This window comes from Elaeis guineensis, chromosome 4, assembly GCF_000442705.2.
Source record: "Elaeis guineensis isolate ETL-2024a chromosome 4, EG11, whole genome shotgun sequence".
In the NCBI taxonomy this organism is placed as follows: domain Eukaryota; kingdom Viridiplantae; phylum Streptophyta; class Magnoliopsida; order Arecales; family Arecaceae; genus Elaeis; species Elaeis guineensis.
Window position 1 is genome coordinate 119,483,584 of NC_025996.2, and position 13,932 is coordinate 119,497,515.

Here is a 13,932-nt window from a genome sequence, read left to right on the forward strand (position 1 = left end):
AGTAACAGTGGCAATGCATGCAGTACTTCACAGCACTAGGCAAGGCTTTTTTTTTTTTTTTTTGCCACCTCCATACAAGACTAGGCATGACAAGTATTTTACTTGATAACACTAAATTAATAGCTCTTACTAATGCATCCATTATACCAAGTACATATGAAGTGTCATGGAGGTAGTAGGTAGGATGATAAGATACCAAGGCCAACAAAAAATGAAACACTGGCTATAACTCAATTTCCCCCCTCCCCGCCCCCAACCCCCAAAAACAACAAAAGAAAAAGGAAAAAAAGGAAAGAGAAGAGATTTACAAGTCCAACCTAAGAACCACTGAAGGACATGGAGAGATCCAAATTGATTCTTGGTCCTTCAGAGTAACCTGAACACTCACTGAAGTGTCTCGAAGAGATTGCCCCACTGCTTTCACTTGCTGAGGATGTATTACTCCTCTGTGTTGGGTGCAATGACAGGGAGAGTGATAGTGAGCAGTCATCAACCTCGTCCCTCTCCTCCGAACGCTCCTTGAATGAAAGGGATACATATGATCGACATCCATTCTTGTAGCTTCCCTCAGACTTGAGCTTCCCTGCAGAGACAAGATTCTGGTCGCTTGGTTTGCCGGTCTGCAGTCAATAAAAAGAGAAGATGAGTTTGATGTCTCATTTTAGAAGAACATTCTGCAGGTCATGCAACCAAGAATATAAATTAAGCATTGAATTGTTATATATGCCAGATCTCAAAGGCTTTTCTTAAGTAAAGCCACAGTACAAGTTCTTTAATCAAAAGGTTCAAAAATTACTCATTCAAATTAATCTAATCAACGCATTAGTCAAGAGTCTAGTAGAGGGACCTTAGTAGGGTCTTCCAAATTCCACCATTTCCTCTCTACTTAATCATCAGTTAGGATTGCAACAATAAACAAATGTAAACAATTATCTGTTAACAAGTGGACATAAGTTTGAACTCATTAATTCGTGATGCCAAGAAAATAGAATCATAAGAAATCTCATATTATAATTATCAAATTATGCATAGAGTCTTACCCATTATTTTAGTGACACCAACCTAACTGTCGAGAAGATAGTATTTGATCAACCAGTCATCTTAAAAATATATTCAAATAGCCGGTATAATTCCAATATCTTCTGAGTATAGATCACAGATCTGAATATAGGGTTGCCCATTGCAGCCCTTCTTTGTCAGCAATATATGCCAAATTAATAAACTTCTGTAGCTGTACTATTTATTCCTCTGCGGCTACATGGCTGCATCTCATTGATCCAGAGAGATACATGGGAATGTGTGGAGAAAGGGTGCAATACAATGTTTAAGAAGCTGGTCAAGCATTCAAATTAATAAAATAAGGATGAAAAAAGGAGGACATATTCTAGTCATGAAACATGGAACATAAATACTGCAAAATTTCCCTTTTTTCTGATATAGTACAAGTGGACTATTAGATGCACATGCATGGGGCATGCTCTCAAAGTTAGAAAGGCCAAGGTCCATGCAATCTTTCAATATCAAACCTAATCCTAGAGACCCTTAAAAAAAAAAAAAAAAAGTTGGTCAAAGGAGAAGATTGGAAGAGTGAAAGAAGAAAAGAACACAAGGCACCTAAAAGGTGCTGAGGACACTCAAGAGGGAGAGAGAAAAGCTGGAAAGGGAGAAGAAGAACAAGGTGCAAGGGTGGTTTCTTTTATCACTTTTTGCTGTACCTTTAAAGGGCCAGATTCTTCCACCATATATCCCAACACTTTGAGCTTGGAAGGGTGGTGATCTGCCAATAAGCCAGTCTCCACAGCATCTTTCTGCCACCTGAGTCCCTCCTCCTTTATTCCCCTCCCCACAGCCATGGCTTGCATGTAATCATCAAAGCAGTACGGGAAGGTGACTGTCTCACTGATTCCTTGGCTGCATTGCAAGTTTTTGGAGGTGGCTTGTGTCTCCATTCGAGCCCTGATAATAAAATAAGCAAAAGAAGTGGGGAGAGATTAGCGAAAGGTAAGGAAAAAGTGAGGGAGAAAAGAAGATGGGGGGTCATCTTTTTATGTTCCTAATGTGACTGATATTATTTGAAGTGGATAAAGGTAGCTAGCTAGCCAACCTTTTCAGAGGAGGGTGTGGAAAGTACACGAACTGGGACTGGAATTCCTTGGTGGGCTTTGTAGGAGGGGAGGAGCTACCATCATCTTGCTCATCAGCACCACCATCATTGGCTTCACATGAGTGCTTTCTTGCTTGCGATTCTGATGCTAAACAAGAAGATTGAGGCATGGAACAAGCCTTTTCTTAGATTCAACTCTATGTTATGGAAGCATGAGAATAGAAACTGCATGTGTGTTAGAGACGACAGAAGGTTGAGGTTTTCTGAGGTGATTTATCATTAAAAATTGAATTTATTATGAAAAAAAAGGGTCAAAAAGAAAGAAAGAAGATGCGAGCTACTCAACAAGTATTGCATGTAAAAGATATGAGTTTTTTGAACTTCACACCCTTTTCTTTTTGCTATTTTATTGATAGCTCGGAGTTCATGCATTCTGAAAGGCACCAGAACCAATTAAATAAATAAAAATGTCAACTTATAGTTGGAGGAGAATTACTGTAAATGGTGCAGCTCAACAAAAGTCTGGCTCCTTATTCTGTACTATTTTCGGCTAAGAAACAGTCTTAATAGAAAGGAGGAATAAATAAAATTCGAAAACAAGCTCTACTATCAAAGCTGATCCACAAAAAAAAAAAAAAAAAAAAAAATGATGCTGCATCAACTTCATAAGTAACATCACATAAGTCACATGAAGGAGCAGCAGTGGTAAAAAAATAAGCCACAAATTTTAGAAAAAAAGAATAAAAAATAATTAAAAAAAAGGAACCTCCACCAACAAGGCTTGTCAAATGGCAAAAGATGAATACTGCATCAACTTGGAGGGTAATTGACGGAGATAGTTTTCTTAACATCAGATAAATAATCTTAAAAAATGGACATGGATTTCTGTTTGAAGGAAAGCAACATTTTGGCAGAAATAAATTTTGGTGGACAGAAGAGCAGGGAGAAAGACCATACCTTGCCTGCCCATGTCATTCCTCATGCTTCTGTACATCTGATTAATACCATACCATCCATTTGTCAGCCAAACTTTCAACAAAAAAAACAAAAAAGAAGAAAGGGGGACAAAATATGACCATGGATGTATCTGAACCAAGTTTCAAAACAGCATAGCCATACCTGGAGATGACTTTTAACATGGGATATGGTCAGTCCTCTAACATTCATCAGCTGAAGGACAAGCTTAGGTGTAGCCTCTAGAATAATATAGAGAACAAGAAATAAGATTACCAACAAAAGTAACAACTATAAGAAGTAACACACAGAGGAAAGACATAAAAAAAACAAAATAAAGGCAAAGCACAAAGGTTTCCAATGGAAAAGGTACCAACTTTCCTGTCCTCCAAGTTTCTCAATGGCATGAACAAAGCAGTGGTGAAGATCAGGAGTCCATCTCAAGCGAGGCACCTTGGATCTGATGTACTGCCTCACACCTCCATTTCTTCCACAGTTTCCCATCTATCTTTCTCCTCCTCCTCCTCTCCCCTTCTTCAAATGGGCTTTATTCTCTTCAGCAACTATAAATATATCTAGTAAAGTAGATGAACTAGGACGAAGGAGGGAGGAAAGGAACCAAACCAACCTGTTTGGAAGTCCTAATAGCTAGAATCTATCCAGTTCCTTCTCCCAAAGAACCTTCCTTTCTCTTCTCTTTCACGCGTCTTCTCAAAGTGAAAGAGACTCCCACCGGTCCCGGGGACTTATCTATAGCTATCTTTGTCGCAAGACCTCATCTTTTCCTCCTCTAAAACCCTTTCAAAACCCAGCCTTCCAACGCGTTGCTTGTCACAAAGAAGAAACGAAGAAAGAAGCTGTGACCTTTGCGTTGCTGTTACATGGGGTCCTCTAAATATCGTTGGAACTGTCTAGGATTAACGCAACACTTGGAGGCCACGGATCACGAGAGGAAGTCATCATTAAGAGAAGTTAATGACTGGAGAAAGAGAGGAACTGGGCAGAGATAAGAGAGAGAAAGAGGACTATAGACAATGGAGCGATGACAAATTCCTCTGCTGAGCTTTTCTGATATACCCCTCAAAAATCAACTACAAAAAAAAAAAAAAAAAAAAATCAAAATATCATATATCATCACCTTCTTGACATAATTATAATTATTGCAGTGGGGCGGAGCTTTTGACTCACCGCAAAAAAAATAGAGAGAGAAAATATGAGTTGTAAGACGGAGAGAGATTTGGGCAGCCAACGCTAGAGGTATGATCACAAGAAAACGGCTATAGAATCTCTGAGCACACGATTTCTTACTCCCCTTCTGCCACACTTTATTAACTTAAATAACTACTATTACTATATTACTCTTTACAACTTACTACGCTAAAATAATTGATAGAATATATGAAGAGAGACCTTTATGTCTTTCCTAACTTTCGGATAAGTAATAATAGGCCTCTTATCTCTCTAACAAGTTTTGAATGGCATCCAAACTATATTATTGTTTAAAGCTGCATGGGTCAAAACATATACGTCTCCCATCTCATCCCTCTGTATTCTTTCTTGTCACAATGTCAACTTTATGGGCAGGCAATGAGGTTTCAACTGCAAGTCCTCATGATCCTACAAACAAGGCTTGGGTTTGGCACATAATACATATATAATTCATGTGGTGTTTTCTAGGGGAGTTGGCCTTTTCAAATCAATCAAAGGCGGTGCCTGCCTTTGAAAAAATCCAAGAGACCATAAGAATTAAGATAGGGATGTGTGGTAGAGAAAAGGGGTCCAAGTAAAGGAGAGAGGAGGAGAACACATATTTTGGGTGTATTTGAAAACTTCAGATGGGAAGCCAGTCAGCTGGCTGGCTGCCTCTGAAAATTCCTGCTGCCTCATGTACCCAAAAAAAAAAAAAAAAAGAAAAAAGAAAAACTTCTGCCTCCATGCAGAATTGGGCAGACCTAATATAGGGTGTGTGTCATGGCATTTGTAAATGCCTTGGACTTTGCAGGTAGAGAGAGAAAGAAGGCTACCCTCCCTTTGGTTAACCATCCTTCTATTAGTTTTGCTTACTAGGGAAGCAAAGGAGACTCAGTCCTACTTAGTTTAGATGTCCCAGAGACTTTAAACATGCTTTCCCACTGCAGCTTTGCCCTTTTCCCCCTTTCCTCTCCTCTCCTCATACGTCGTGGTATCTTTATCTAGTTTAAAGTTCATATTACTTGTAAGTAATTGACTGGGAAAGAGGATAGGTCCTCAAGTTCAAACTTGAATCATGGTTGTGGATGTAGGGGGCAAGAGAGAGCTCCAGCGAGTTATCAAGTCTTTTGCAAAACCGTATAAATTTTATTACTTTATCCAGAAAGTAGAAAGAAAACGGTGGACGGACGCCAAGACAAAGCACCAACACCGTACAGTACGCAAATTGTAACGTTAATTTATTACGTGATTTGAAAGCTTATTAATTAATTGACAATTGAGAAACTTGAAGGATCTCCTCGGTTTGTGAACAAAAACTGGAATAGGGAAGAGCTATTATAGATTTTGTCCAATTAAGTTTTTAAAAATATTAAATAATTATTTGAAAAAATAAAAAAGAATTAAATGACAGTTTTTTTTTAAAATAATTTATGATAATATCCGTTTGAAATAATCTCCTTTAGCAGTAAAAAAAATTGATCGGCCTACCTGCTTCTTGTTTATACCTTTTCTGTAAAAAAAATATTTATTATTGCATACAATAGGTGCAAAGCATGGATTAAATTATATATATATATATATATATAATAATTTTTGAAAAAAAAGTGCAGCTCAAAAATAGTTATGAGAAAGTTATTATAAATAATTTATTGATATGCATGCATTATTTTATTAAAAATAATTCACAATAATAATTATTTTGAAAACTTTAGTTGATTAGAAGCTAGACTAATTCTTGCCAAAATAAACAAAAAATATTCACATTATAACTATTTTTATTTACATAATCTATTTATTTATTTATTTTCATGATTGAACCAAATGAAATGTACGACTATGTGATAGGGTTTAAGCCCTATACAACTGTTAAGCCTTTGTTATTGTTCCATCTAAATGAAGCTCTAATTACCTCATGAATATTCATTCATTAATTCATTTATTTATTTATACTGCTTTTGGGTTGGCGTGGTTCCCCAGGTCTTGACACCCGAATTTTAGTGTCAAAATGATGGGAGTAAATCTTCAAGAAAAAGCTTAAAAAGATGATATCAAAAGGATACAACATTGGCAGCAGGAAGGTAAAGAAGGAAGTAACTGCGAATTTTCTTGTCCTGTTTCCAATGGCCCAAAAGGGAGGTAGGGTAGGGTCAATAGAGTGAATGAAGTGAACCCCCCCTTGAAGCCCTCTCTTTCAAAAAAAAAAAGTAGGTACGTGCACCCACCCTAGCACTATGTGCTACCTCATAGACGTGGTGGTGACTTGGACGTCACCCCCGGCTTTTAACTATGAGTTCGTATCCCATAACCACCCCGGTAAGAAAGTGAAGAAGACATAGCCCCACCCGGCACCAACGGGCACAATGCAGGGTAGCAATTAGGTTGGCTCGGATCAAATTTAGATCTGCTCAAATAGAAAACAGATCAAATTCCATCAATCCTAACTCCATTTGCTTATTAAACAAATTAAAAATTCAGATCCGAACCTGACCATTTTATCAAATAGGTTAATCCAATCTGATCACTAACATTTTGAATTAAGTTAAACAGATTAAACGGTTAAACATTGCCACCTTTAATCATGAGTTCATCTTTGTCACATCCTAACCAACATCTTCGATATGCCTCCTTTGCTAATTGCTAGGTATGTGCATTAAGCATAATAATCCAATGTGAAACGCAGCATAACCCTATGTAGAGGTATGGTGGATTGAACATAAAATACTAAATATGTGAGGATCAAATGTAAAAGAGAATCTAGAGAATGGACTAGGTGTTGTCTTCTCTTTCTGGTTTCTAACTAGTAAGATATATGGTGCACGCTCAGAAAATGAGAAGTAATATGATTTTTATATATAAATGGATAATTGGAAGAAAAATATGTAGAAATACTTCAGAAAATATGTGTTAACTTGTTGAGAAGCCGTAGGGGCTCATCCATAAGAAGTTTGACAAGAATATGACTATAACATTAATAATATCTCTTTGTAATAATCCTGATCTAATCTCTATTGATAGATAATTGATATAAATTATCTCTTGTAATATCTAATCTCTATTGATAGAAATTTTATTCTCACTCCTCCATTTTGATGGTCAGTTAGTCTTTATTTGCTCCATGGTCGTATATATAGTTGAACATAATCGCATGCAAAATAAATAGATGTATAAACAAGTCCAACCATGCACAATAGATGTAATTGTGTGCAAAATATTAGTTGGATATTGCTGATCAAAAAGTGACTAGTCCAGCAATGACATATTATTCTACCAAATCTGTTTCTCATTTAATCCCAGAGGGTTGTGTATATACATCAAATTCATGCCTTTAAATTGTTAAGATTATTATAGAAAGGACTTAAGTCACACCCCTCTACCTAGAGCTATAAATGGATGGATTGAGGTAGGATCCATGCAATAGCTCCAATTAAACTCGATAAGAAAAATCAAGATCAAATTCAGGTTCAGAATCCATCAAAAAGAGTAAGCTCCAAAATTGCATCCAAACTTGATTAATAATTGGATTCCATTTTGATTCAAGAATTTTTAGTCTTAATTTAGTTCATGACTTTAGTGGCCAACTACCCAAAGATTAATGCTTTCCAAACTGTAAAAACTCTTATGTTATAATTTATCTGATTAATTTCATCTGGATGTAGTCAATACTAACACATATTGAAATTTATTTTATATATTTTAATTGATCCACTCTGATTAAAGATGAACCTCCAATAAAGTATTAGGTATATATTATATGGTTTGATAAAATTAAACTCTATACAACCATCGCAGATAATGTTCATCTTTCATTCTTTGCGACTAATTCAGATACTGCCTCTGCTGGATAATATATGTTATAAAAGAACTTTTACAGACTTGATTTCCTACTCATCTGAGAGCTTATGAGATCCTTCTCATCAAATATACTCGAATTAGGGTTAGAAAAATCAGAATGTTGGTTGACGATAGCAAGGAACATTCATGATTGATTCTCTTATGATTGCAAGTTGCAAATAGTTACATGTTGATTCATTTGGAGCTTAAACAATAATGATTGAAGGTACAATTATTTTCATATTAAAGATTAAGTTTTCTACATCTTATCACAATAGTGTGTATACAAAAAAAAAAATAGCATGATATGGGAAGTGAATGATTTTTCAAAAATCCAAACACATTTTAAATAGATTTAAATTTCTATTATGTTTGTTTCTTTATAACAAAATCAATATTTAAATATAGGTAAAGATTAATTTGGAACTACAATAGCGATAATGAGAGTTTAAGGAGCATGCATGAGAAAAAGGTATAAATCTACACAAATCATGTAGCTAATTCCTTTATATTTGCACATACTACATGTCTACAGTTTATTTTTAGTATCTAGGTTATTGGGTTTTTTGGTTTAGATATAGTTAAATCAAAGTGATCTTATAAGAACCCTTTACACCATACCTTTACTTAGCAACTAGAGGTCCTAAGTTCATCTATAGGGTGGTGCATCTCCAAAAATCTCACTATAATAGTGGGTACCATCTTCTTCAAAGAAAACAATATCCATCAACTCTAGTATCAATGATAAATACAAAATTATCTAATTATTATATTTTTCCACAAAGATAACAGCACATTAGTAGATGACATGTAAATAGGAGTGCAATAGAAACAAGCTTGATTGATCTTAGTTCTTTGAAACTAATTTCACTTGATTTGTCTAACATTACTTTGATCTCAACTGAACATTAGCTCAATTGATTAGCTTGATAATCCTAACTTGGAGCTAAAATCAACTCAATATTGAATCAAGCTTGGTTTAATCTTGAATAATTACTTGATTAGAGCTCAATTTCAACCTTCAATCAAGCCTGAATTAATGCTTATAAGTTTTCAAGAATAAATAAATTACAATAATTAAAGTAATAATAAATCACATACATTTATAAAATGCACAATATCCATATTAATTGTATTAATAAAAGATAATGGAACATGTTATTTTAGATTCTATTTATCAAATTCTATGACTAAAATAGCCCTAGTTCATCTTTTCAAAAATCTTTGTAGAAAAAAATAATATGATTAAGAAGATAAACCATTTGCACCTCTGTCTATTTCTCTATTTCTCATCTACATTGTTTCAACTAAGTATTCCAAACTAGTTAGACTCTTTTTTTTTTTTTTTTTTTGAAAAAAAAGGCCTCTACCCATCTCTTTTCTTCTCCCCAACTTGTTTAAAATTTTTTAAAAAATATCATACTATTTATTTCATCCACATATTTTCTCTTTTATTTTCTAATTTATTCAAAATTCTTTTTTATTTAATTATCTTTTTAATGTGCATTACATTTGTTCTTGCTAGTAATACAAATCTTATCCAGCTAAGCTTGATTAAGAGGATAAATTTTGGTTGAAAATCCTAATGTTAAGCACGACAAAGTTCATAGTTCTTTTTTAGAGAAAGAGATGGAGAGAGAGAGAGATCCACTTTGCAATATAGTTGTTGAGGTATAGATTTTAGAGGATGCACCACCTAAATCTTTAATTGCTAAGCAATCAGGCGTGACCATCCGGACATGTCTTAGTTTATATACAATACTTACTAGGTTTAATTAAAATAACAAAAATTTATATATATATATATATATGGTTCAGAAAAGAAGTACAATAGTCTATTGATGGATTGAAAGCAAGTAAATACGAGCAGCCTAAGACCTCAAACACAACCATTGTAAGTATGTGGATTTAATTGTTGCACGGATCCAAATTCTTGGATCCCACCCGTTTCCGATCTTGCCTTGAATAGCCGAGATTTATTATTCGTGACAGAATTTATGAATCGTACGGCGAGCAGCCGCTGTAAATTTTTCAAAAGAAGCCTTTAATTTAATTTAACGTGTCCCATAAGGCAGGGTGACCGGACTTATCCACATGAAGGGGCTACCAAGGAATGACACGTTAACAGTTAATAAACTTCCGTCGATACGGGCCTTAGAAACGTCACCATAGTAACTAAAGTAATAAATAAGTATTCAAAAAAGACCACCAAAAAAAGAGGTCATAAAAATAATAATAATAACAATAATAATATTTTTTAATATTATTGTCAAATTCTCTTTGTCGCCATTTAAGCAGGACTTGGCAGAAGGAATGATGAGAATTCCTGCAGAGCAAATGATGTTTGCAAGGACAAGAGCTATCAGAAAAATTTAAATGTTAGTAATTATTCTTTCTCTTAAACATTTATTTCTTATATATAAAGTTTTGGAAAATAAAAAAAATTCACAGATAGGACTTTGACTGTAGACCATTCTTTTTGCAGTCCTTTTCGTCACTATTTACTCTTTCCTTCTATTTTCTTCTTAAGAAAAAAAAGAACAATGACGTAGCCTACGTGTTGGGGAGCAGGTGAGAAGCTGTCAAGGGTCAAAAATGGGGGAAATCAGATATTGACCGTTCATTGCAGTGGTTGAGAACGGAAGGAAACATCTGCGCTTGATTTCCTTGGGGAATCTTGGATGCTTTTGACGTTTCACGAATACGGTAGTAGGAATTTGGTGCGGTTCTTCTTTGGTCGTTGCAGGATAGACAAAAGAGAAAGGTGGAATTAAGGCCAGGTTCGTTTGGAGTGCAGCAGTTGTTCTCATTTATGGGCTCTTTTATTCTATTTGTGCTGGAATGTCGAAGCTTCAAAAGCCTTGAGATGCTCTCATATGCTAGTTATGCATTGGATGCTGGAATTTGATGCACGTAATGTTGGACCGATTTAAAAAGGTTTGAGATCGTTTAGTTTTAATTAAATTATGCATTTGTGGTAAATGGAGTAGGTTTAGATTTGTAGCACGATTTTTATTGCATATCACATATCGGAAATGATAGGACTTGTGCATGTATTATGATTTCTAAGCGGGGGGGCGGAAATCAGGTTGGATTGAATCAAATAGGGGTCGGGTCGTATAGATGATAGGTCAAAAATCTATCAAATCGAACCTAACCTATTTCTAAAACGGATCTGAATCTAAAATTTGAATCCGACTATTTTATAGATAGATAACCTAATTCTACCTACAAATTGAATCAAGTTAAACAGATTAAATAGGCCAAGCATTGCTATCCTTAAATTTATGACCAATATTACAATATACTATAAGTTAGTCTAACAAAAGTTGAACATTAGAAGATCAAGCATGTTATTCAATCCCCTATCCCCAAGAAGCAACACTTTTGATGAGAAAGGCAAGACTATGAATGTTTTTTTTATATTTTAGAATATAGATCTTGTTTGCTATCACTTAGGGGGCAATTACTAGTACAAACACCGACTAGTTAATAGGTGGTAGAAAGTTTTGAGAGATATATATTTTGTAGCCTGAATATTCTTTTGCATGATTTATAATATCTTGTGGATGAAATTGATGCTCGAGATGCAAATAATAGCACCATAGTTTAGTATTGGATGACATTGTAGGGTTAGAGCCCATTTGGCATTACTTTTTTTTATTTTTTTCTATTCTAAAAATAAAATCACAGTATCAAAAAAAATATGTTTTGTACTATTTTTTTTATTTTCTATTTTCCAACAATATCATTTTCATTCTTTCAGAAAAATGAAACTAAGAAATTTTTTCTTTCAATATTTAAAAATAATTGTATCCCGGCACACACAAAAAAAAATCTATGCATAAATTTTAAAGTACTAAAAAAAAGAGAAAAAAGAAGAAAAGAGAGGAAGACGACTCCCATCTAAACAATAACCCTCTATATGACCCTCTTTATAATGAAAATTGGATTGGAGCCGGATTCTAAGGCTCCTCTCTATAAATAATGACCCTCTTCCCTCCACGATGCCTCATGGCCGATGACCCTTATTTTCTCCTTCTCTATCTCCCTCTATTTTTCTCTTTCTTGATTTTGGATGACCTTCATCATGCCCGTTGGGAATCATGGCCACAACTCGATGGAAATAAGGTAAGAATGTCTCTAATTCTTCTCCTCATCTTTCACAGCTAATTGGTATTGGGACACTGGCCGACTATCGCTCAAATTATTTTGAAAATCTAGATATACAATTTTTTCTATTTTTGTGTAATACCTCAGTTCCAAATCAGATCCTCTATTTCGGGTTGTTTCTGCCCCTCTTTTCTTTTGGATTTCTGACGTTGGTGGTCACTGCCGACTACCGACCTGGATTTCTTAGGTTGCACCATTGTAGCCCCAACTGCTACCGACCGCCGCCGTGTCGACCATGGTCTCCAATTCGAAGAACAAATGGGACCACGAGGTCCCCTGCTTTGCCAAAAATCCATGGAAAAAAAAGAAGAGAAGAGAGAACATGGGTCCTCTCTTAAGTGAAAAGAGAGTTTCTCTCTCTCTTCCTAAGTTTGAATCCCTATTCTCTCTGTATTTTTTTTCTCTAAAGTTTTCTCTCTAGATTGTGTCTCTTTTTATGGATTTCTCTCTTTAGATTGTTTCTCTTTCTTAATATACTTCTCTTTCTAGAATTATCTCTTTTATTGAAGTTTTCTCTTTCTAAGATTAGTCTAATGAAGTTTTTTTTTCTATATTTCTGATCTAACTTTGACAAAAGAATCCTAATCTATAGTTGTCGAGCAGCATACCAGTACCATCTTGATCAGATCGGATACTTTTAGATTTGATCATTCTTGATTGGATAAAGTTAATATGATTGGACCGACCTAGACCATAAGATACGACTATCGTTTGTCATGTCTTTCTTAATTATTTATGTCCTTTCTGATTATTAGACTCAATTATATTTAGGAGTGTAGTTATCTCGATAAAAAAATATTCAGCAAAGGGATACTGTGATCTAGTATATGAATTGAAGATTTTGAAAAGAAATTTATGGAATTGTGTGGATTTGTTGAAAAACATATGAGGTAAGTAATGCAACTTTTTTTCTTGATTTATCAGCAAATTATATCGTATTTATAATTATTGAATTTTGAATCATATTGTTTGTGATTTGTGAATATGAAGCATGATATTTATTGATTAAATTTATTATAAATACTATTGATGCATTATCGAAAGTATTGATTTCATCACAGAGTTGTGATTGATTGATTTTGATTTCGGATGATTTTGTATGTTGTTCGATTGAAATACAAAACTGAATTTATCAAAACAAAAGATTTGAATCAAAATAGATTTTGACTCGCAGCCTGACTATGCAACAAAATCCTACCATTGAAATTTATATGTTGGCATATCAACATCCTGCCAGTGAGGATTATACGTTGGTGTATCGATACCCTATCAGTGGAGGTTATACGCTGATATATTGATACCCTGCTAGTGAAGATTGTGCGCTGGTATATCGACATCATATTAGTAATGATTATACGCTGGTATATCGATATCTTATCAGTGGGAGTTATGCGCTGGTATTGTAATTAGATCATGGCTGTCGAGATGAACAGGATGTTTTGAAAGGAACCGATTTATAAAATTGAAAATAAAATTTGAAAAGACTAAATTTGAATGATCTTATTATGGTAGTATTGTATATTTAAATTGATATATCTTACATATTTATTTTCAGTATATTATTATTACTGAATTTATCTAGCCAAAGAGGACATTACTTTCTGGGCTGTTTAGCTCATGATGAGTTTTTTTTATAGATCTAAAGGATTAGCTTGACTCGAGATTTTGATATGGGAGAG

The 13,932-nt window shown here is 34.5% G+C and overlaps 1 protein-coding gene across 4 annotated transcripts; it reads right to left on the bottom strand.

The window, feature by feature from the left end:
• Positions 1-254: 254 nt before the first annotated feature.
• LOC105042728 (myb family transcription factor MOF1) lies at positions 255-4,117 on the bottom strand. Of its 4 annotated transcripts, XM_073256752.1 has the most exons (7): positions 3,687-4,114; positions 3,436-3,592; positions 3,224-3,300; positions 3,062-3,098; positions 2,105-2,252; positions 1,716-1,956; positions 256-620 (listed from the first exon to the last, which is right to left on the bottom strand). In XM_073256752.1, exons 2-7 carry the CDS (start codon positions 3,560-3,562, stop codon positions 318-320), a joined length of 933 nt encoding a protein of 310 aa, XP_073112853.1. In that variant the 5' UTR covers positions 3,563-3,592; positions 3,687-4,114; the 3' UTR covers positions 256-317. The 4 variants fall into 4 exon arrangements, with proteins under 4 accessions (XP_010918329.2, XP_073112854.1, XP_073112853.1 ...); XM_010920027.4 differs by having other exon boundaries at positions 255-620; positions 2,105-2,246; positions 3,436-4,117; XM_073256753.1 differs by having other exon boundaries at positions 255-620; positions 2,105-2,246; positions 3,432-4,117.
• Positions 4,118-13,932: the final 9,815 nt, after the last annotated feature.

Bases quoted from the DNA above. Each gene is read 5' to 3' on its own strand.
- LOC105042728 (XM_073256752.1), bottom strand. From the start codon at position 3,562: ATGGGAAACTGTGGAAGAAATGGAGGTGTGAGGCAGTACATCAGATCC. The intron at 1,957-2,104 runs GTTGGCTAGCTA...TTTTATTATCAG, and splicing joins CCACACCCTCCTCTGAAAAG to GGCTCGAATGGAGACACAAG. The intron at 621-1,715 runs GTACAGCAAAAA...TATTGACTGCAG, and splicing joins AAGAATCTGGCCCTTTAAAG to ACCGGCAAACCAAGCGACCA.